Source organism: Podarcis filfolensis, assembly GCF_964270895.1.
Source record: "Podarcis filfolensis genome assembly, chromosome: 13".
Classification (NCBI taxonomy): Eukaryota; Metazoa; Chordata; class Lepidosauria; order Squamata; family Lacertidae; genus Podarcis; species Podarcis filfolensis.
The window spans coordinates 50,272,820-50,297,374 of NC_139615.1; the positions used below are offsets into that span (position 1 = coordinate 50,272,820).

Consider the following 24,555-nt stretch of genomic DNA (forward strand, 5'->3'; position numbering starts at 1 on the left):
GTTTAACAAAAAGGTCAGAAGGAATTGAATTTACAACCTTTAAAAATAAGGCCAACAATCCTCATTTGCTTCCAACACGTGGAATATTCTTAGCTTTATTATTTCCTGTTACTTACAACTTAAAGCCACTGCTGCCGCTATCATTACGGGCGGACCCTATAGTGGCCATCAGATATAGAATAAGGAATGAGAGCTTGGAATCCCACTAATACGTTTAAATGGGGTCATAAAGTTGCCACTTCTCACTTCCACCAAACTAAATTGAACAAAATTAACAAAAGTAATCATAGCTGGCAATGGAACGTTCACTGCGCATCCCATATGTCAATAACCCTTACAACGTCCCTGCAAAGGAGGTCAGTATTATGCTGCCATACTACAGGTTGGGGGCTGAGGCTGAACCATTGTGTTTTGCTGGGGCTGCCTAGGGAGCTCAAGACTGAGGTGTGATTTGAATCAGAGACCTGATATTAGAGGGCTTAAAAATGCTTAACTCTGGATTGGGTCCTGCGACTCCTGGCAAGCCTCTCATTATCAAACTGCAACGCTCCAGTATAGACACCTCAAGAAACAGGCTCGTTGAATGTGAAGATTATTTAATTGATATAAACTCATTGTGAGAATGATTTCAGTATCTCCATGCATAACTACGGTACATCATTCCCATTTACTCACACGGGGCCCACCTGCAGCACCAAATAGCTTGGCTTGCAGTGAACAATTCATCACCTGAGTGCCAGAGATGGACAGCTGTACTCTGTGGAGGACACTGGTGCTCCATCTGCAGATGACATCAAATGACAGATGCTGAATTTGGAGGGTACCTACTTAATAAAGAGATTGGAAGGTATGTGCGTGAAAGAGAAATAAATACAGATTTCATCTGTATCTGACAAGCCATTTAAACGGGAGTGCCTCTTGGATCCATACATTTTGGCTCAACTGCTTTGTGGCTTTAAGCTGCTCCAAGATGAGAGGCGGCATTTGTTTCCAATTCTGTTTTGAATCCCTTCAGCTGCAGTTCTGCAGCACAACCTGTCAACTGGAGAAACGCTGGGAATCCACATAAGCCAAACGTATCATAGGGTACAGACGATCATGTAAGATATAAAAAGTATTTTTAAAAAATTATAATTGACCACTAATAATGTATCATGCATGTCTCATTAGCTTAAATGCCACAAAATGGTGTTCAATTAAAACTATGCTGTTGTTTCCCATTGATTGTAAAAAAATTGCCTCAACGTACTATTACAACATCTTATGCCTATAAGCCAATTAAATATTTTCATCTGCTTTTCAGTAAATCATTGACTTTAGATAATTTGCATAATATCAAAACGTCCGTGCCTTTTTGTGATGTTGAAAGAAGTGTACAAATTCATTCTTAGGCCAGTTGTAATATGTTCTTTGTAAAGCATTGTCCCCTATTGCAGCAAACACCCAAGCTGTAACAATCCCTGAACCAGCATTTATTATATACCGTATTTTTCGCTCTATAAGACGCACCAGACCACAAGACGCACCTAGTTTTTGAAGGAGGAAAACAAGGAAAAAAGTATTCTGAATCTCAGAAGCCAGAACAGCAAGAGGGATAGCTGCGCAGTGAAAGCAGCAATCCCTCTTGCTGTTCTGGCTTCTGGGATAGCTGCGCAGCCTGCATTCGCTCCATAAGACGCACACACATTTCCCCTTACTTTTTAGGAGGGAAAAAGTGAGTCTTATAGAGCAAAAAATACGGTATATGGAAGTGTACAGGGAATCCCCAAATAATTATATATACCACACTACAATTTCTTCTATTTATCTGACCACTCTTAGGCACAGAGGTGGTTTTCAGAGGGCAGATCTACAATAAAGGAAAGCTTTGGTGAAAAATCATTCTTATGGCGATGCTGACGGAGGGAAGTTGTCTTGCATCAAGCGGTGCTAATCACCCAGAATAAGAGTATCTGGTAAGAGAGTTCTCTGAGCATGTGAGAAGTTGATCTTTTCTTATAGTTTCCATTCCCCTTTGTGGTTGCTATCTGTGGCTTCTGTGACAAACACTTTGCGTGAAGTTACAGCTGCCAGCAGAAGTCAAACCCTAAGAAAGCGGAATTTCTAGTGGAAATTGATCAAATGGAGATATAGAATGCTAGCAAGAAAGTTCATGGGGCAGAGCATGATTAGACACATGTACCAGTCCGATTTTCCCACAGCACAAGTTACAGCCTTATTTCTGCACCGTTGCTTAGAGTGGATGATGGGGAGCGCCTGTAACCGTTTCTCACATTCTTTGGTGGTATTTTTAATGCACATCACATTGCATTGTGCAAGCAGTGAATTTAAAGGGAGAAACCTCTGTGTTGACCACTCTGAGGCAGCTCAAGGAGCATCATCCGTAGATTCTCAAGATTTGGTTGACTTAAAAAGAATCAGTTTTTCCCATGCATTCCAATTGTCATGGCTTACTAGGGACTTGGCCCCCATGAAACACTGACCCAAATTTGGCTTTGGGGGCTGCGTTTTTAAAAGCACAGTCAATGTGCACTAGAGCTGTCATCTGTTTGGTCTCAAATGTTTCTCCTTCAACCTGCCTGCCTCCCTCCCAGCCACCAGCCTTAACATTTCTTCACAATGGACACTTAGGTTGGTGTGTGAGGCAAAACACAAGAGATGGTTCATCAGCACTTGAGCCAGCTGGGCAGAAATAAGGGCAGAGGAATACTGTGTCTTCCTTCCCATTTTCAGCTTCTCCTTCTTCTTCATTTAAACACATTTTTTGTTTGGGTTCTTGTTTTAATTATGTATTTTGTGTTATCTTGTATTTTTATGCTGTGAACTGTCCTGAGAAGGGTGGTATACAAATTAATTAATTAATTTCCCCTCCCACTGGAAACAATGGCAGGGGAAAGTGAAGAAAGAGATTTAGTTACACCCAGGGCAGAAGAGCAAAAGAGCAAGCAGAGTCTCACCTCAGGGTTCCACCATTTTCCTCCTCAAAGCAGCCCCCCCCCCTTCCATTGCCTGCTCTTAGGGTTGCTGCTCAGAGGGAGATTTTGTGCACAAATGCATAACAGCACCTCAGCAGAGCCAGGTTAATTGTTTATTAATTGTAAGGCACAAATCATGCTTGAGCGCATTATACTTTCATCTGAAACCATATGCAAACAATAAATTGAAGGAGGAGTTTAGAGAATAGTATATAATCACTCTGTACATGCATATGACTCTCAAGCGCACATTTATGCCTTCAAAAGGTAATAGAAGCTGGACTGAATCTCATCATAATCTCTAATCTGCTTGGGACTGGTTAATGTGCCAGTTACTTAGTGCTAGGCAGCGCTGAAAGTATTTCAGCCGTATAAGAAGATCTGGTACTCATGGAACCAGTTACAGCTTTTAAATATGTTCCACTGTAGGAATCCTCTTCTACTGGGATCAGCCTTCATCACAAGAACAGGTTTAAAATGGGAGAGTGGCTCACGTCCTTCAACGTCATGGTTCAGCATGCTTTAGGAGAAAACTTTAACTGGCAAACGCTGAGGTTTTCAGCTATCCTAGCCAGCTAGATGCCTCAGCTGGTGAAAGGGACTTGTCAGACTTCCCATCACGCTAATTGCTGTACTTCTTAATTACGTATGTAACTAAAGCATGCAAATTAGCTGCAGGGCTTCTGCTTGTGAAATGCTTCCAGAGCGGCCCTGAGTATGAAACCAGCTTTCCGTTCCTTCATTTACACTGACTTACTGGCCACCTACTATTCCAGACTCAGCAACACCTTCAAGCCCAACCTACAAAAGGGACCCACATTTCATCTTAGATATAGTATCTATCTTATAGAAACCTGCCCTCTGACTCCCTACCCCCACCCCTTTTCAGTCCATTCATTATTCCTGCTCTCTACACTTGCTGTCAAAGTATGGTTCTGGCACTGGCCATATGAATATGTTCCGTCACGTTATGATGATCTGGTTACAGATCTTGACCTACCAGTGAAATACCAATATTTTAGAAAAACTCTTTATCAAATCAGGCTGGTTTCCAGTTTTCCTTTCAAGCATCAGTGGTATCAACAGGCTCAGGGCGGCTAACAACCAATAGTAAAAACAAGTTGATTAAAATACAATTTAAAAAAGATTAAAATACAACATTAAAAAATTAGGATGCAGCCTCTTCGCAGGAGGAGAAAGGAAAAAGAAAGAGGGGGAGGGAATCAAATTAATTAATTGGTTCCAAGCCAAAGGCCAGGCAGAACAACTCTGTCTTACAGGCCCTGCGGAAAGAAATCAGATCCCGCAGGGCCCTGGTCTCATGAGGCAGAGCGTTCCACCAGGCCGGAGCCAGTGTTGAGAAGGCCCTGGCTCTGGTTGAGGCTAATCTAACTTCCTTAGGGCCCGGGACCTCGAGGGTGTTGCTATTTATGGACCTTAAGGTCCTCCGTGGGGCATACCAGGAGAGGCGGTCCCATAGGTACGAGGGTCCTAGGCCGTGAAGGGACCTAGTTGCCTAGCTAAGGGACGTGGGTGGTGCTGTGCTCTAAACCACTGAGCCTTGGGCGTGCCGATCAAAAGGTTGGCGGTTCGCACGATGGAGTGAGCTCCCATTGCTCGGTCCCAGCTCCTGCCAACCTAGCAGTTCAAAAGCACGCCAAAAAGTGCAAGTAGATTAATAGGTACCGCTCTGGCAGGAAGGTAAACGGTGTTTCTGTTCTGGTGTCGGTGTTCCATTGCACCAGAAACGGCTTAGTCATGTGCTGGCCATATGACCCAGAAAAATTGTCTGCGGAGCGGACAAACGCCAGCTCTCTCGGCCTGTAAAGCGAGATGAGCACCGCAACCCCAGAGTCATTCGTGACTGGACTTCACTGTCAGGGGTCCCTTTACCTTTACCTAAGGCCAAACTACATGCTGCCTGCATTCACAGCTGGTGTTTTCAAGGTTACCAGGATCAGTATCTCTCAGCAACCAATTGATCTGATGAACATGAAACCTAATCAGGAGGGAGACACACCTGGGCAGCGTCCAGCTGCAGCATTGCCTACAGGGTCTCCTCTGACAACTCCAGGAATGTGAGAGGGTTGCTTGTGGCGAAGGCAGTCCCTCAGGTGCTTGGCTCCCAAGCCATCCTCTAGTACTAATCTTGTGTTGAGCCCAGTAGCTCACCGGCAGCCAATAGAGCACTTTCAGGACCACTGACAAATGATCCTATTACAGTGGTACCTCGGGTTACATATGCTTCAGGTTACATACGCTTCAGGTTACAGACTCCAATAACCCAGAAATAGTACCTTGGGTTAAGAACTTTGTTTCAGGATGAGAACAGAAATCATGCTCCGGTGCCGCAGCAGCATCAGGAGGCCCCATTAGCTAAAGTGGTGCTTCAAGTTAAGAACAGTTTCAGGTTAAGAACGGACCTCCGGAACGAATTAAGTACTTAACCCGAGGTACCACTGTATTATATCCAAACTCGCAGTCACATTCTGCAGAAGCTACAGACTCCATACCACCTTCAAGGGCAACCTTACATACAGCGCATTGCAGTAGTCCAGGAGGGATGTCACCACAGCATGGGCAACTGAGGCTAAGCCATCTTGGTCCTGGAATGGCCATGGCTGGTGAACCAGACTAAGCTGGGCACAAACACTCCTAGCCACGTGAAAGTCCAGTGAGAAGTCAGAACTGTTTTAAACTTTTTAATGGTCTTATTGTATGGTTTTATCGCTGTAAACTACTTTGATACATGCATATATAATGATACATCAGTATACAACCTATAAACCCCTCCCAAAACTTAGAATATGTTTCTTCCCATCCACAACACCTCCATTCAGTCTCAGTTTATTGTGGTCACGATTTCCAGACAGCAGCCTAACACTTTCACAGCCTCTCCTGAAGATGGAGCACAGAGAGAGCGCCACATGTCACCACAAGTGCCACATATTATTCATTCCAAACCTGTGAGTAATACTTTCTTCCGTGTGGCAGCATCTATACACTGGAACTTCCTGCCCATTGGCAACTTCACTGTACTGTTTTTGGTGCCTGTTGGAAACGTTTTTTTAAAGGCAAGTCTATTAGGTGAATAGACTTGGGACGCGGGTGGCGCTGTGGGTAAAACCTCAGCGCCTAGGACTTGCCGATCGCATGGTCAGCGGTTCGAATCCCCACGGCGGGGTGCGCTCCCGTCGTTCGGTCCCAGCGCCTGCCAACCTAGCAGTTCGAAAGCACCCCCGGGTGCAAGTAGATAAATAGGGATCGCTTACCAGCGGGAAGGTAAACGGCGTTCCGTGTGCTGCGCTGGCTCGCCAGATGCAGCTTGTCACGCTGGCCACGTGACCCGGAAGTGTCTGCGGACAGCGCTGGCTCCCGGCCTATGGAGTGAGATGAGCGCACAACCCTAGAGTGTGGCAAGACTGGCCCATACGGGCAGGGGTACCTTTACCTTTACCTATTAGGTGAATACCTCAAGACAATGTGTGAGAAGACCCTCAGATTTGTAGAAAAGGCTTTACGCCTGCAGAGGGCAATGGATGCAAGCGGCAAAGACAGGACTGGAACTCTTTTAAGCATACCATACACAAGACAGGGGGCAAGCCCATTTGGTATGGTGCATGGAATAACCCTTGTTACTCTAATATTTAGCTTGCTGACTTACACGATGGAGGGAGAGGAGGAATCCCTGAAAGGAACTGGGGGTACTGTTTTATTCCTGGCTTTGTGCTTGGGCTAGAAAAGTAACAGCTTTGCTTGGCTGCTAGCATTTAAATCATGCAGTCTAAGCAGCCAAAAAAAGGGCTATCTTTCTTCCATTTTTTACTCTCTCTCTCTCTCTCTCCTCTCTGTGAATCTACATCTGTCTTTTGCATAAGGGAAAACAATTGGAAATCACATGATCAACAGATTGGCCCCCTAAGAGACAGCCAGCTGGTGAAGAGATGCCTTAGTCGGAATCACAGAAGTGTCAGAAGTTGGACCTGAAAGTCGCTCCGTCCAACTCTCTGCAGCATGGCAAGTTCAGTGTTTGATTTGGAAAGGGAAGGAAGACAGGAATGACTCCAATACATGGGCATGCCCAGCCCTGACCCCTCAGCTCCCAACTCCAGAAACATAGGGAACAACTATGAGGGCTCAGTTGGCAAGAGGGATTATTGGCAATTAGTACCAGTAATTAGTATGCAAAATGGAAGTCAGGCCCAAGCTCACGTTAAGCAGTTGATGGAGGCTCCTCACTAAGAGTTGCAATTATATTTAAGAATATTCACAAAGCACAAAAAAATCTACCATTTCAATTTTGAACATGGAATTCCAAACGTGAATTTAGAATATTAAAAATGACATAAACTAAAAGTGCCACTAGTCTGTTACATTGCATATATGAACTCTAATAGATTTATTTCTACCTTTTGAATGACACCATTATTCTATTACATATGATTTAACAGTTATTAGCCTACGTGTTGTGCCTAATTTTTATTTTAGCAGGCATTAGATGAAATGTAAGCAATTCGGGCTGTTTTCTGGAGTCCTGTGGACGTGTCCTGGAATCGATGGCAAGGTCAGAAGTGGGAGGAAAGAGCTGCAGTCTGAGGATCCTGGTGAGTTCACAGAGTTCTGTTTTTATTTCCTGCTCTTAGCAAAACAGCCAAGGCTTTACCTGAACTGGCTGCAATTCTGAGCAGAGGAAGGGTAGTTCCAACCCTTTTTCACTTGCCCCCAACCCCGTTTCCACAGGGGGGAAAAACAACTTGCTGTTAGTGAAAAAACACTCTCAACCAATTCAGGCTAATTTTGCTTTTTTTTAAATAACAAAAAACCCATGGAATTCCCCGTGGAACATGTTGGGTTATTTGATGTTTCTTTTTAACCAACTGTGAGGAAATCTCTTTTTCCAGTTGATATAATTTCTGCTTCCAAGATCAGAAGGCGAGAACTTGGTATAGCACAAAAGGGCACTTTGGAAGCTTATTATTAACTGATGTGCCACTCCAAATTTGCATATTTTTGTTAAGGTAATTGGAATGTACAGCAATTAACATGTTGGGAATTGTGACAAATCTCTTCTCCCCAGCTGTCTTCCAGCCAACTGGGCTGATCACAAACTACTGCCAAGCCAAAACATTAAGAAACTGCACACAATTGTGTACAAATCACATATTGAAAATAATAAATCTGAGATTCCAAATGTTTTACCATTTCTGACTTTTAGGACACACCATCTTATTTTGACATTTCCCCTTACAATCATGACTCGATTTAAGTAAATAACAACTTTCAGTTTTCCCCCCAGCCAAGAACATCCAATGTCTAGAAATCCACAAGCCATTCAGGAGCACTTCATAACTTCCCCAGCCTTGGCATACCAAACACTTTCATTTTAGGATTATCACCTGGTGTTAGGTGAACTTCTAGTACCTACCTTAGATAACTCCATTTCAGCCTCCTCAACCCTCTTCTCCTCATCTCCAATATGAGGATCATTTGTGGTGTGTTGTACCTCTTGAGTTGTACACAGCCCTGAAATTTGTTATGAAGGGGTGGTATATTTTAAATAGCTATATAAACACTGACTGGCCTTACAAGTCAGTATTACTGAGATTACAGCCAAAGCATATTTTTATATGCTATTGGATCAGTCATTTACCCAGCTCAGTTTTCTGAATATTGGCAGCTCACACTACAATTTGGGTATATCTCAGTGTTACTCGGGTCGGCTTTGGAAGTTACAAACAAGTGCTGACAGGAGATGCAGATGTGACTTGCACTCCCTTGTTTCCAGTGGCGTAGCGTGGGTTGTCAGCACCCGGGGCAAGGCAAGTAATTTGCGCCCCCTAACCCGTGGATTTGCGCCCCCTAACCCGTGGATTTGCGCCCCCTAACCCATGGATTTGCCCTAACCCCAGATGTTGCGCCCGGTGCGGCCCGCCCCCCCTGCACCCCCCACGCTACGCCACTGCTTGTTTCATGTTTTCTACATACAAAGCAAGAAACAGTGCATTTCTCCATGTTAAGATGCACAGGTTCAAGATGCATGTGCAGAATTTTCAGTCCATTAAAAGTGTCATCTACTGCAACTCCTTGCAATGCAGGAATCAGAGTTAAAGAATCCCTGGCAGTTGAATGGTTGGCCATCCAACCTGTTTAAAAAACACCTTCTGAGGGAGACCATCCCACTGCTGAACAGCTCTTAGTGTTTGTCATAAATTTCTTCCTGCTGTTTAGTCAGAATCTCCTTCTTGTAACTTTCTTTTAAAGGTGTTATGATGTTAATTCTTCTAAAGGTGTTTGACGTGATTGTTTAACATAGTAAATTACTAAAGAGGTACCTTATAAGATCTGTTATATGGTGATTCTGCACAAATCATGTCTGGTCTTAATTCACCAGCGCTCCTCATACAGGAGCTAACCTATCAGCCAGGATGCTAGAGATTATTTTGGCATCCTGGCCAATGAGCAAGAGCAGTCTATAAGGAATCCAGGGATCCAGGATTCTTTCCAGGCTTTAAAAGAACTCTAACACAGTACCACAGTTTAAGGTGATTAAAAAGACATAGCAGATGTGGGAACATCAACCAATTTCTTGTAAAATGTGCCTATAAGGTCATCCCGGGTGTTTCATGAGTTTATCTTTCTTGATGGCCTTTGCCAAGTCTTCTGCTGCAATGTAGTTTCTTGTAGCACACTTTTTTTTCTTTATTCATTCAAATGTATATATTACATGAAACTTTGAAAACATGTTTCTGGCTTTTTGTGTGTTTTTTAATTGCCACCAAAATGACATTTAGAGGGAAAGACCAAAAAAGCAGTTAATTTATGTAGACAAATTTTAATGAAATAATTTGCACTTTAAAGTATACATAGGAAATAGCAATAAACTTTGACAGAAAGGAATCAAAAACCCTTCTTAAGAGAAAGTTTAAGAGTCCATTCAACAGCAAAACGAATTAAGGAAAAAATCAAAAGTTTTATCTAGAGAAACAGCTCAAATGACTTTACTCCAAGTAAACTCTGAAAGCTACCATACTTTTGGTCCAAATCGTAGTTTTCAAGTTGGCAGGTGGGATATAGTGAAGTCTATGACCGAGTGTATTTGCCCCAGATGTGCAACATGAATACAGATGCAATAAAGAGGAGACTCATAACGAGAACTGGAACAGGACCACTGAAAATAAAGGGAGGGGATGTATTTATTATCCACAGCAATAGGTATAGATTAGCTTTTAGCTAAAACTATATAATCACATGCTATTTAACAAAATGGTTACCCTACCTTTCTAGCCAATACAAAGGAAGCTAACAAAAGAAGTTTTAAACAAGCAAACAATGTTTTTAAAAATCATAATGTTTTTAGAGTTCAATACCACAAAATGCAGTAGTGGCTGTGCTTAGAGTACTTCAAGAAAAGATTAGACCAAGTCATGAAGGATATATCTATCAACACAAGATTAACTAAATGGAGGGTCCCTATGATGAACACTGCACCATTTGTATCACCTTTGTTTGGTTCTCTGTTTGCAAATTCCACCAAGTAAAATCCCAGCTTAGTGCAAGAACATCTAAATAAAACTTGTGCAGAAATATACCATGTCAAGTCTCAAGATCCATTCAAATATGAGGAGATTGGTAGGTTACAAAAGGGGAGGACAGAAGACTGTTTTTATATATAGAATTGTTTTGGCCCTATCCAACTTAGCTTCTGGAGGAGCAGAAATCAAGGAAAACACTGGTGCTATTTCATGTGCATCTTAACACCATTAGTGGACCATAAAAAGTATTTAAAGATTCTGTGAGATACCCATATCCAACCCAATTAAAAGGTTATCAAGTGGAATTTTAATAAAGGATTTAAAAAGTAGTATTTATTGACTAAAAGATTTGCATTAACAGAAGAAGATCAAGTAACTAACAGAAGAAGAAAAATGACTTTTAAGTTTTAATTAACCATTGCCATGCCCCAAAGCAACTGCAAATTTACAAATGGAAAAGAATTCTTGAACCTCAAGTAATTATTTCACCTACAAGGTTTGGGAACCATAAAAGCTTCATGTGACTCCAATGGGTAGTTAAACAGCATATTATCTAATCGGGCCTGCTAAATATAGTCTACATCAAATACCCAAGAGCATAGTGCTATTTGACTTAGTAAATTAAGGCACACACACATGTGGCATGCACACCACATAAGATAATTTGATTTTAAAAAATTCAAAACCTACATTTTGTCAACTACAAAATTGTTCTTCCTCCATGTAACTACACAGAATGATAGTATGCATTCAATTGCTCCACAATAAGGGGAGAACACAAGAATCATTGCTATATTTTAATATTTTCACTTACACTTTGAGGCCAGGGGAATCCTCTGTATAAAATCTCCACATCCCTCCAGTGCCTGCAGAAGTTGTACGGCCTGCACTCCTTGTTCCACAGCTAGCACTTTTCCTAAAAAAGAAAACCAGCAACAGAAATGCAGCAACAGTAACCAAATATGACATGTTTTCCCAACAAGAGGCTTTCGTGTCACTGTAATTAGCTGTCTAATATTTGCTTGATAACCACAATCATACTTTGAGCTGTATATATGCATGTTTTAAAAGTTTTTTAAAAACTTGATAGAAACGGAAACTGTTTCTAAGTCTCTGCTCTGTGTTAATCCCACAAGTAGGGTTGGGGGTGTATGGGGAAAGGGTTCAATGGCAGAGAGCCCCCAAGATACAAAACGAGGCCCCCCACCCCCCCCCCACCCCAGTGAGGGTTTTGTGAGGCTGAGAGGAAAAGCGACCACTACATTTAATAATATTAATGACAATAATAATAAGCGGATTTGGGGGTAAGCCTCAAACTTCCAGGGCGCTTCCGTTGCGCCTCGGGGGGTTTCTCCTGACGCCCTTAAGCGGGGTTTGGCTGCCCCCCCCCGGGCTAACAAATTCATTAAACAACACCGTTATTAGTCCCACAACAACCTTAACAGCAATAATAATAATCATAATAACAATGACACGTCATCGTTCCTGCTCCGGGCGGCCCTCCCGGCCTACCTCTGCCTGACGGTGGATCCTGGGGCCCGCGAGGCGACGGCTTTGCTGGGCGAGCGGCCGGAGGCGCCCACGTTGGTGGCGCTGGGATTGGGGCCGGGCTGCGGGGAGAGAGAAGAGCCGGACACGGTCAGGAGCCCCGGAGGCAGCGGAACCCCCCGCCCCCGCCCCGCCCTCCTCCCCTCGCTTCTCCGCCGCTCTCACCATGGCGAAGAAGGGCGGCTCCGTCGGCTTCTCACGAACTCCCTCAGCCGGCAAGGGTCGCCTCCGTCGTCGTCGTGGCGGCGGCTTCTCCCTCCTCCTCAGGCGACGGGAGAGGGGGCCTCGCCGCCAGCGCCTGAGGAAGAAGGACCCCCAGCATGCGGCTGTCCTGCACGGCGCCTGGCTCGAACCTCTTCCTTTTCCCCACCAGCGGGGGCAGCGCTAGCTCCCCGCCGAGCAGGCTCGGGCTGCCCCGCTTTGCTACCCCGCGGCGCCGCCTATTCTCCCGCGCTGCGACGACGGCCGAGAGTCAGCACCCACACGGGGGACAGGCGCCGCTGCGGCCACCCCTCCGCCGGAGGCCGACGTGGCCCTCCTGGCGCGGCCGGCGCGTGCGCAGAAGGGCCGGCACCGGCGGCTCGGCGGCCATGGCGGGTTGCGCGGAGGCGCGGGGCCCGTCGGTGGCCTTCCTGCACCCGGACCTGGGCCTGGGCGGCGCGGAGCGGCTGGTGGTGGACGCGGCCGTGGCGCTGGCGTCGCGGGGCTGCCGCGTGCAGGTGTGGACGCCCCGCTACGACCCGGCGCGCTGCTTCTCGGAGACGCGCGGGCTGGACGTGCGCACGGCGGGCGGCTGGCTGCCCCGGAGCGTCCTGGGCAGGGGCCACGCGCTCTGCGCCGCCCTCCGCATGGCCTGCCTGGCCCTCAGCCTCCTGCTGCTCAGCGGGGAGGAGGTCGACGTCTTCGTCTGCGACCAGGTGAGGGCGGGCGGGGGGTCGGACTAGATGCCCCTTGGGGGGCCCGGCCCCACCATTCCCGGATACGATATACACTCAGAAGAGCCGGCCCAAGACATTCCGTAGGATCACAGGATTGTAGACGGGGCCGGGTTTACGTAGAAGCCAAACAAGCTATAGTTTAGGACCCCACTGTCTGGGGGGCCCCCAAAACATTTAAAGGGGGGCGACAGGATGTACATTTCCAAAGTACAAGATAAAAAACAAATACAACAAAACCTACGTACAGCAACAGTGTTTTGTGCTGTGTAGGCTCCTATGATGTAAGCAATGGGCCCCGCCTGCTCCCTCAAATATCACATATAAAGGGCCCCATTACCTTCAGTAGCTTAGGGCCTCATAAGACCTAAATCTGGTCCCGATTGTAGATTTGGAAGGGACCACAAGAGTCCTAGGAATCTTTTGCCAATTTGGGGCTTGAACCCACAGCCTTGAGATTGAGAGTCTTGTGGTCTACCAACTGAGCTATCATTTTTCTGAGGCGAATTAGGAAATCTCTGCGCTCCCCCCCCCCAGCCCCTCCCCTGCCAGGGAAGAAGGAGTGAGGAAAGCACTGCATCAGGAATGAGAGGGAAAGGAACATCTTCTGCCTCTGTGGACCCTTCCTCATGAGTGGGCCACTGCATAAGCCTTGGTTTTTGTTTTATTATGTATTTTGCATTGTCATTTTGTCATTTGCTGTCGTGAACCGGCCTGGGATCTTTGGATGAAGGGTGGTACACAAATTTAATAAATAGTAGGTGCCCATTGATGGTAATGGGACCTTCTCACAGGAAAGTGTGCTTAAAAAACACATGCATGCCGCTTCCAACAAAGAAAGTGAAGAGGGAGAAATCTGCTTATAATCAGGGGTGGTAAGTGTTACTCTATCTGGTTGCTGCCATGCAAACGGCTGTCAAGGAGCCAGAGACAAAAGTTCTAGAAAGATGGGGCATCTTGCTGTCCCACCAGATCAGACGGAAGGAACACCCTGAAGGGTCCCTAGCCACTATCATCTCATTCACTCCTTTTCCAAACAAGGGAAGGAAAGCACCTAAAACATTACACACACACTGAGCCAGGCTTCTTGCAATCCAGCTGCAATTTGCAGCGAAGTCATATTTTCTGACCTCTGAGAAGAGATGAAAAGGAATACTAGGGGCAAATGCATTATGCCACAGGTTGGTAACACCATTTGACACTAGACATTCTGGATTATGCTGACGCTGCTGATTAAACATCTAGTGTAGAGAGTATTCCTTTGGGTTGTTCAAGATAAAACACAGCTAAACGTAACAATTGGGCAAGCATAAGAGGCACTGTTATTCAGTATAGCAGTTTTCTTTCTTAGGCGTATTTCTTTGTTTTTCTAGGTATCTGCATGCATTCCATTTCTCCGTCTTGCCCGCGTCCGTAAGAAGATTTTGTTTTACTGTCACTTCCCTGATCAGCTTCTGACCAAGAGGGAATCGTTTCTTAAACGTATCTACAGAGCTCCACTGGACTGGTTGGAAGAGTATACTACTGGCATGGCAGACTGTATTCTTGTCAACAGCTTTTTCACAGCCGGTGTTTTCAAAGAAACCTTCAAATCCTTATCTCACATAAATCCAGATGTCTTGTACCCTTCTTTGAATGTCAACGTGTTTGATACGGTTATTCCTGAAGATGTAGCTAACATAGTTCCCAACAGGAAGAGATTCTTGTTTCTTTCCATCAATAGGTATGAAAGGAAGAAGAATCTAGTATTGGCGTTAGAGGCTTTGCATGACCTTCGGGGTAAACTTGATGCTCAGGAGTGGAATGATGTTCACTTGGTTATGGCTGGTGGTTATGATGAAGCAGTTCAAGAAAACGTGGACTATTATGAAGAACTGAAAGCAGTTGCTGCCAAGCTTCGCATTGATGAGCAGATCACATTCTTAAGATCTTTCTCTGATGCACAGAAGATAGCTCTTCTTAGTAACTGCACGTGTGTGCTGTATACACCAAGCAACGAACACTTTGGCATAGTTCCTTTAGAAGCTATGTACATGAGATGCCCAGTCATTGCAGTAAATTCAGGGGGACCTTTGGAATCAGTTGTAAACAGTAAGACAGGTTTCTTGTGTGATCCTCTTCCAACCCAGTTTTCAGAAGCCATGGAGAAATTCGTGAAAGACCCTGCTTTAAAGAAGACAATGGGAGCTGCTGGGAGAACTAGAGTTCTAGAAAAGTTTTCACTGGAAGCATTCACTGAAAAGCTGTATCAATACGTTCATAGCTTAGCACAATAAAATCAAGCTCCATAATGTGACATTTGTTTTTTTAATGCTGGGTTTTCTATTACACCGATGGACTAACATCCCAAAAGATTATTAATGTGATTCTTCTGACTCTGTGTTGGACCACCACTTAAGACTGAATCTGGCATATAACAAACTACTCTGATAGTGAACTTGTCTCTTGATATTTTTTATACTTTGTCTTGCACTGTGTGCTGCAAAATAATAAAATGAAGATTAAAAAATCAGTCTTGTTTATGCTATCATTCATTATTTCAAGAGGCCAGTCTTGAAAGTGACATGGTTTGTTGCATGGAAGAATCAATAGGTGCCCATGACAATTATGATTGCTGAAGTAGTTCCAAGTGTTTTAGATAAGCAAGCCAAGGCTCATTCCATTTCATTTATTTGTATAACTATTTACAGTATATACAATTTCCTCACAAAACAACACAAAAAACCTTTAAAAGCAATAGGCAATCTGATAAGGGAGAGAATTCATTTTGTGACCCCTATTCCAACAATTGGAGCTTAATCATGAAACATTGCTTTATCCATTGTGTTGCCTCAAAACTCTACAGATGGCCCAAAATCAGTTTACCTCCACAATCATGGAAGTTACAGATACCCCAGATCAGTGATTTTCATTCTGTTCCTAAAAAATACAAAGCTTCCCAGAAAATACCTGAGGTTTTCTTCAATGTGAGAATGCATGATGTAGCTTGTCTGCCATTACTGATCTACTGGAACATGCATTGCATGTTAGATATGCGCTAGTAAGTGGCCTATGTTAGTTGACGCTGCACCTCTCAAATCTGCAGTGCATAGGATTCCATTGACAAATGTCAGTCTAGGAAATTTGAAAACTGCCCTAGGAGAATGGAAAATACTGGAGGTCAGTATTCAATTCCTCCCTCTTCAGTGACAACTTAAAAATCGCTGAGGGTCATTGCAGGCCACATAAAAGTTGTTTCCTGCTTGTAGGAATTGTTAATGCACCGCTAAATGCTATATGGTTTTTAATTGTATAATACTGCTTTTATTTCTTATATATTGTATAACAATCTAAATTCCATAAAATTCAATTTTTAATACAATAAGATACAATTTAAGAAGTAAAAGAAGCAATAAAAATGCAATTAAAGTTAATACAATGAATGTGGTGCAGGTAAAAGTAAAGGACCCCGGATGGTTACGTCCAGTCAATGGCGAATGTGGGGTGTGGTGTTCAGGCCAAGGGAGCCGGCATTTCTCTGCAGACAGCTTTCTGGGTCTTGTGGCCAGCAGGACTAAACTGCTTCTGGCGCAACCTCCCACCTTCACAAGCCCACAAACAGGCCACTTAAATAATGCTCATGGGTGACAATTTGAGAATCCCTGCTGAAGGTGAAAAGGAGCTTTCCATTTACAGCAGTGGCTCCCAACTAAGTACTGCAGACCTCCTGTTTTTCAAAAGTCAAGCCATGGACCTCCTAGTTTTGACATTTTCTATATCTCTGGTAGTTTTTGTTATGTGAATGGTGCCACTGACCCCTCTCCTGTTGGGAACCACTGCCTTCTAGCATTTATTGTTGTTACTGTTATTTATTATTTAAATTTATATACCATCTAAGGATCACAGGGTGGTTTACAGTATACAAACAGAAAAATGCATAGTCTGATAACAAACAAAACAACAATCTCCCCCTCCAAACACACACAGTTTAAAAGGCCAAAGATTGTTTAATTAGCCAAAGGCCTGGGAGAGGAATGTTTTCATATGGAGCCTAAAGATAGGGTGCCAGGCAGGCCTCTCTAGGGAGAGCATGCTACAAATGGAAACCTTGTGAGGAGTACCTGAAGAAGGGCCTCAGATGAGGACCGCTGGGTGAGCTCCCGTTGCTCGGTCCCTGCTCCTGCCAACCTAGCAGTTCAAAAGCATGCAAGTAGATAAATAGGTACCGCTCCAGCGGAAAGGTAAACGGTGTTTCCGTGTGCTGCTCTAGTTCACCAGAAGCAGCTTAGTCCTGCTGGCCACATGACCCAGAAGCTGTACGCCAGCTCCCTCGGCCAGTAAAGCGAGATGAGCGCCGCAACCCCAGAGTCGGTCATGACTGGACCTAACGGTCAGGGGTCCCTTTAAAATGTCAAGATACCGGAGAACAGTAAGCAGTGGTAGAGGAATAGTGGCATGTTCTCACTTCTCTGAGCGGTGTAGACCTGAGCTTCTTTTGGAAGGACTTCACAACAGGCTTATGGTGTTTTGCAATATTTGCATTTATTTGCAAGTCCCAGTATGGTTGAGCATACAGCTCATGTTCTGTTGGCAGGCCCACATACCTCCAGTGTGCTATAGGTCTATAGGTGCACCTAGGGTGGTGACACTCTTTAAATAATCCTCTCCCACTTTTGCATCACATATTTGTGAAATATAATCATCTCTCTCATTCAAGAAATAAAACTGCAAGCTTTTGCATGTAACTAGATTTTCTTGTGAAAAACTCTGCATAGCATGGCTCTGCAAACTTCTCAGGCTACACTAAACATTCTCATACCTTTGATAATTCCAGTTGCTCTTCTCGTCTGCAGAAATGAAAATTTTAAAAATTATTTTAGATGAAAACCTCAAAACAGCCCAGTGAGAACTGCCATAAAGCATGAGAAAATGGGGGTGGAGAATTAGGAAAAGACCTGTTAAGTATCAATCAAAGGTCTAAAATGCTTCTAGAATGGGAAACAATGGGAAAGGTTGTGGAATGTGGATTTGAAATGTACAGCATGTTACGCAAATAGAGAAAATTATTTGAAAATGATGTATCGATGGTATCTGACTCCTAGTAAATTGGCAAAAATGTATAAGTTGGAATTGGATACCTATTGGAAATGTAGAGAGAAAGAAGGTACTTTTTCCATATGTGGTGGTCATGTAAGATAGCAAGAACCTTCTGGGAAATGATTTATAATGAGTTGAAAAAAATGAAGAAGATAACCTTTGTGGAAAAAACCCATAAGCTTTTATTTTAGGTATAATCAGTGGACAGTGAACAGAACAGAACAGAAAAAAAACTATGTATGCTGCCCAAATGATTTATGCCCCAAAATAGGAAGGAAGAAACAGTTCCGACAAAAGAAGATGAGCAATTAAATTAATGGAGCATGCAGAAATGGCAAAACTTACTGAAAGAATAAGAAACCAAGAAAAAAGACTTTTAAAAATAGAGTGGGGGGATATTATTCTTTATCTGAAGATACATTGTAAACAAACCTAGAACTTTAGCAGGACTAATATGAACATGTGCAGTAAGAGATTAGGGAGAACATAGGGGAGGGAAGTTGAAGGGAAAGTAAATTTGATTTGTAAAGTTTTGGTTTAAAATATTTTTAAAATGTGAAAATGATTTTTTAAAAAAAAATGTGGGTGGAGGATAGAGTGGCTGAAATCCTGAACAAGAAACACTCCCCATGCTGCAACATTTTGTTGCAGTCCCACTGGTTAGGACACCAAGACGTCTTCATCTGAGCCTGAAATGCCCATGTAAATCATTTGTAGGGATGCAGGTTTTAAGCATGAAAATAATCAATGTAAGTATTAGTTTCTTGGTTGGGGTTTATTTTAATAACAGAAAAAAATTTAAATTGATGTAGGCTGAAAGTTTAAGGGAAACTTGTTTATTTTTGGAAGCTAATTTTTTGACGTGTTACTATTATGGAATAAAAATGTTTTTCTAATAATGGGTTTATTAAATTATGTATCTTGCATTTCTACGAGTAAGAAAGCATTGGGGAATTTTGGTAGGATTTGTGTTTATTTCAATTACATATAATACTGATCAGTTAAAAGACAAGTAATTGATCAATTAAATATTTTTAATCAGCTTTGAAACTATACAGTATACAGTTGGTGTGTAGCTGTAAAAGACACTGCAGGGATTTTTTTCAGGTCACTGCTCTGCTTTCTATAGTTTCCTGTCATAATAGCACCTGTTATCATTTTGTCTTTAGACTCGGATTCATAGAATACTTTGATAACAATGTCCCTCGCTATTCTTAATAATATTTATATATTTTTTTCATTTCATTAAATACGAGGTGCCTTTGGCAAGTCTCTTGGTATATGTTTGTAATTTTATTCCAACGGAAATTGAAGTTTTAAAATAAATAAGTAACATGTCTGTGTGTGAAGTTTTTATTCTATTTGAGGTGGGCGTGTTTGGGGGGAAAAACCAAAATACCCAAATTTTTGCCAACCGTGTTAACTAGAAGAGGAGGTATCTTAAATTCTTACATAAATTGTCATTGAATTGACAAAAGGAATGAGTCTTTGGAAGATGATGTGATTAGTGTCAGAGGAAAGTGCTAGAACTCAACCGCTGGCGAATGTCCAGTAGCCATCATTGAATAATCACCACCTCATCATTCAGCCTCCTCAACTGACATGCAAAACATCCCAATATTCATTGCACATCTGTGCTAGACAGATTACATATTAGCAATTCAAATCAACCTAATGCACTGGCAGTTTCTGCAAAAGGTGTCTGTTTGCGGGGGGAGTCGCCTTGTTGTCTGGGCTGGATAATACGGCGACTGTGTAATCTTGGAGAACAATCAACCCATCTTGAGGAGGTGACTGACCACATCCGCTCCTGCCCTGACAGTGCTAGAACAATGGCCCCATAATGCACTTGACTCATCTGGTAATAAAATCTACTTTTGATTAGCAGCCCTGGCTTGTGTCAATCACTATATGATGCACCATTGTCCTCTGGTCCCAACACAGTTTATTTACAGGGAAACAAAGCCCTTTCTGGGTATGGCTGCCACCCAAAGATTACAAAATAGATTGAGCTGTCAGCCCCACACACTAGATGAAGATTAATGAGTTGTGCAGACAATAAATATGAAGCAATGACCATAAATATGCTAATAGGAATTATCCATATACAGTATAATTGGTACAAAAATTAAAACGTAGTGTGAAGAAGCTGGGTCACTGGGTGACAGAGAGATAATCTTGAGTGGCGAAGAGCTGCGCCTCCATTAGATTCTCTACAGGTTTATCTTCCCCAATTAAATCTTTCAAAGGACTAATTGTTTAAAAGCTGCTTGAATAATCTCTTTTTAAGCAGGGCTTTATGGTGGAAAGTGTTTATTAAAAAGTGTCTTCAATGAAAGTGTTATTAGAATTTTTTTAAATGTTAACTATCAAAAGCAGGACATAAAAAGATTAATATTTGTGATCAGCTGCCAACTTTCATTAAAGGGTCAGAATTTATTGAATGGTGCATCAATCAGAACTCCCAGAAAAACTAAAAAGGTGGAAATAAATACACTCATGCAGGTGTTTCAACCCCTTGGGAAATATATTAGAGTCTGGAGCTCAGCATTGTCCTAGCACAACTCCTGAGATGGAAACACCATCAATGGGAACTCATTAACCAGAATTGTTGCCCTCCTCTTCTAGCAGAGGGGAGGGTGAGGCACTAGATGAGGCTTGTCTCAAACCACCAAGCAAGTTCAAGGGTGAAGGGAGATCTGAACCCAGAACTTCCTGGCTCCACGCCCTTAGCCACTCAGGGCCAAAAGTCCCAGCTCAGTACCTGGCAGAGACAATCGCAAGGTGAAAGAAAGTCACATTTGTGAGCACCACACTGAGGAAGATCAGCTTATTTTTATGCCTTTATGAGCATGTATTTTTTAGGTAAATGCGGTGCTTTTTTTTCCAGCCAGAGTGCGCCAGTGCACAGTTGCAGCACCACTCAGATGGGCACCATTGCGGGACAGTGCTCCCCTCCCAAGAACCCCCAAATGAACATTTAAAACAAAACAGAAGCTGGCCAGTGTGTGTGAGTCTACTTTTTTTAAAAAAAAAGATCTATGACCCCACCTCGCTCCTAGCTGTTCCTAGCCGCAACTGGTCAAGCTACGGGGCAGGCCAATTCGTGTTTCCTTTTCTTCAGTCTGTCTCCCGTGTAGCGGGGGCAGGCTTTAAAATCTTTCCAGACAGGCCTCTAGCATTGCACATGTTTATTAATTTCTAGGGTTTTGGTAAAGGTAAAGGGACCCCTGACCATTATGTCCAGTCGCGGACGACTCTGGGGTTGCGGCACTCATCTCGCTTTATTGGCCGAGGGAGCCGGCGTACAGCTTCTGGGTCATGTGGCCAGCATGACTAAGCCACTTCTGGCGAACCAGAGCAGCGCATGGAAACGCCGTTTACCTTCCCACCGGAGTGGGACCTATTTATCTACTTGCACTTTGACGTGCTTTCAAACTGCTAGGTTGGCAGGAGCTGGGACCGAGCAACGGGAGCTCACCCCATCGCAGGGATTCAAACCGCTGACCTTCTGATCAGCAAGTCCTAGGCTCTGTGGTTTAACCCACAACGCCACCCGCGTCCCAGGGTTTAGGTGGGTGCCCTCTAATCTATAACAATGTATTGGTTGGGTACCCCATTCAAATCCACATAAGCAGGTCGTTTAATGATATTTTATGCAGTTATTTCAATAAATGATTGATGCTATATGTACTCAATGCTTATTTCCTGTTGACATTTGTTTGATTTTTTTTTCTACGTACACATAATTACATAGAAAACATTACGTCAATGGGAAGAAGGATAAAGCATGTATCACAAAAATGTTCTTATAGCCATATATAATGTTTTCTTGTTTTCCTATATTTTACTGCTAGAATTTTTATCCTACAGAGACTTTTACACATGCCTATTTTAGTCCAGTCCTGTGATTTATGCTTCTCCATAAACACGTCTCTGATTTTAATTGTTAGCAACTTTCAATACAAGGCAGGTTTTAAACATTTTTGTGTCCTGGGGGACTATTTCATTTGGCAAGTGCAGAAAATATCTTGTGATTTATATTTCTCCCAAAGAGGAAATGCATAATAAAACCTAATGTATTCTATGGGCATGAAAGATAACATCAACAAAAAATACAGACACATTTTGCATCAGATCACTATTTCAGCCAAGCCTGTTTCAGTTTCAGTCTTATAATGAAAATATAATCTTACCAGATGTCCCAAAGCTTTTGTGTATGCTTAGTCTCTTTCACAACTAATATCAATATTCTTCTTTTTCCAGGTGCATTTATTTGCCTATCTTTTGGCAGGAAGTATGCAACGAAAAATCAAAATGTGTGTGGGTTTTTTTTAAAAAGTGTAATAATGTAGTATAAAATAGGATGTTCTCCCCACAATATGCACATAGGTTAAAAAGTGTATAAAGTATTAAGTATAAAAAAAGTTTTAAAATGAGTGTTTAAAACGCCCTATAAGATTTTGAGAGTGTGGGTCTACCATGTAAGGGAGACGGTGGCATGAAGGTTTTACTCTCATTTTAGTCCTATTTTCAGTGGTTTACTCCTTTGTACTGCAGCCATAGAAAGCTTTGTCTTCGAGATGGGGATATATTTGATTCATTTCACATTTAAGAGGGGCCAAAACAATACGCAAACTGAAACGCAGCCATCCTTCAAAATTCACATTTGTCCAAATTTTGTGATGCAGTTCTCCAACCAATTCCCGCCCCCCGCCCGCCCCAGAAATGCATATTTTAGGGGAAAGTGTGCATAAAATGACTATATTAGTGAAAACAACATACAAACTGCATTATATCAGGGGGAAATACTTGCAAACGTAAAAATGGATTTATTTGGGAACAACAGCAACAACGATTTTATTATTTATACCCTGCCCAACACATATAAAAGCATAATAAAACACCAAACATTAAAAACTTCCTGATACAGGAAGCATTTAGATATCTGCCTTCATATATCTTTTAAATCCTTTCAGATGTCTTCTAAAAGTTGTGTAGTTTTTTTATTTCCTTGACATCTGACAGGAGGGTGTTCCACAGGGCGGGTGCCACCACCGAGAAGGCCCTCTGCCTGATTCCCTGTAACCTCGCCTCTCGCAGGGAAGGAACCGCCAGAAGGCCCTCGGCGCTGGACCTCAGTGTCCGGGCAGAACGATGGGGGTGGAGACGCTCCTTCAGTTAGCACTGAAATGCTGACATGTTTTCATGAAGTTCAAATATATATATATATCAATCACAAGCTGCTGCAAAATGTGAAGAACTGAATTTAAGATGGAAAAAATAAGAAATGGAGAAGGAATAAAAACTGACAGCTTCTTCCACCCCCATCACCAAATCTTTGGACTGCAAATCCCATCATTGTTAGCTAGGGAAGATGGGAGTTGTAGTCCAACAACATCTGGGGACCCAAGGTTGAGAAAATCCCTAGATGATCCCTTTGCTTGCTTGCTTATTTCTAATGCGTCTGCCAATTGTTGCCTTTTGCACTGTCTTCAAATCAGTTGCAGAGCCTGTCCACTACTTTTGTACCTGGCCATCTGTAGCCTCAACCAGCCCCTGCTTGCCTATCGTAATTTTGGCCAGTTCAGTTTACACTGTTATTCCTTCAGTTTTATCCACAAATTGCTTGTGAATATTCACATGAAGGTTTCACTCTCAGCTTGGGCTGGATCCTGGTGTGCCCTCTGGTGTCACATTTTCATAACGCATTATTAGCATTCCAAGCAAAATGTAACGTGTCCCTTACAATTTTGAAAATCATTCCTTAACCCTTTCTTACTGATATAAACCATGAGTGTAGATCCGCCATTGGTCCCCAAAGGGTTAAAACGTGGTTCAGATAAAGCTGGCTGCCTCTCAGGTTTTCACTCATGGGCACAGAGTGAAAATTGGCAAATGTTTAAATGATACATTGTGGATGTTCATACACACATGACTTGGAAGTGGATAGAACAGATTTAAGGAATGGATACCAGAAAGTGATGGAACCATAATTTGGACAACATCAATGAAATCGACTTCTGCAGCCAGAAAGAGAAAACTGTGGCCTGGGGCCAGCCATTAAACTGTGAGAACAGCTAGAAGCACGAATGTAAGTCACCTGCTTAGGAAAAAGAGCTTGGCTGAGGTGTTTGCTGTGGGCAAAGTAATGTGAGTAAGTATAAACTCTGTGGCTTAAATGGTTTAAAAACTTATCGTCTAGGCAAGAACATTCTACCCTGGCAGTACTGCTTAAAATGATCTATATGTACATTTGTCTGGAAAATTCTTTTTAAATAATTGTCCAGTCTTTAAAATTGCAGTGTAATTTAGCACCCATTTTAAAGACAATGAACTATTCAGTTTAATCTGCTGATTAGTGGATTCATTTGTCAAAAGTAAGCCAGTTCATAATCAAATCTGCAGTTTTTCAATATCCTCTGTCCTGACTCTCTAAACTTAATACACAATATATATTCATATCCCAAACTGATCACTGGCATCCAG

General features: G+C 42.9%; 2 protein-coding genes across 2 annotated transcripts; one reads left to right on the top strand and one right to left on the bottom strand.

Moving 5' to 3' along the window:
• Positions 1-9,791: 9,791 nt before the first annotated feature.
• Positions 9,792-12,356, bottom strand: SEC61B (SEC61 translocon subunit beta). Its single transcript, XM_083583745.1, has 4 exons — positions 12,221-12,356; positions 12,020-12,117; positions 11,322-11,423; positions 9,792-10,143 (listed from the first exon to the last, which is right to left on the bottom strand). Exons 1-4 carry the CDS (start codon positions 12,221-12,223, stop codon positions 10,056-10,058), a joined length of 291 nt encoding a protein of 96 aa, XP_083439871.1. The 5' UTR covers positions 12,224-12,356; the 3' UTR covers positions 9,792-10,055.
• Positions 12,357-12,375: 19 nt separating this feature from the next.
• ALG2 (ALG2 alpha-1,3/1,6-mannosyltransferase) lies at positions 12,376-15,502 on the top strand (the record flags this gene model as incomplete). The annotated part of the gene is made up of 2 exons (XM_083583170.1): positions 12,376-12,972; positions 14,364-15,502. 2 exons carry the CDS (start codon positions 12,376-12,378, stop codon positions 15,264-15,266), a joined length of 1,500 nt encoding a protein of 499 aa, XP_083439296.1. The 3' UTR covers positions 15,267-15,502.
• Positions 15,503-24,555: the final 9,053 nt, after the last annotated feature.

Bases quoted from the DNA above. Each gene is read 5' to 3' on its own strand.
- SEC61B (XM_083583745.1), bottom strand. The intron at 11,424-12,019 runs GTAGGCCGGGAG...TTTCTTTTTTAG, and splicing joins GGATCCACCGTCAGGCAGAG to GAAAAGTGCTAGCTGTGGAA. The intron at 10,144-11,321 runs GTAAGTGAAAAT...CTTTATTTTCAG, and splicing joins GATTCCCCTGGCCTCAAAGT to TGGTCCTGTTCCAGTTCTCG.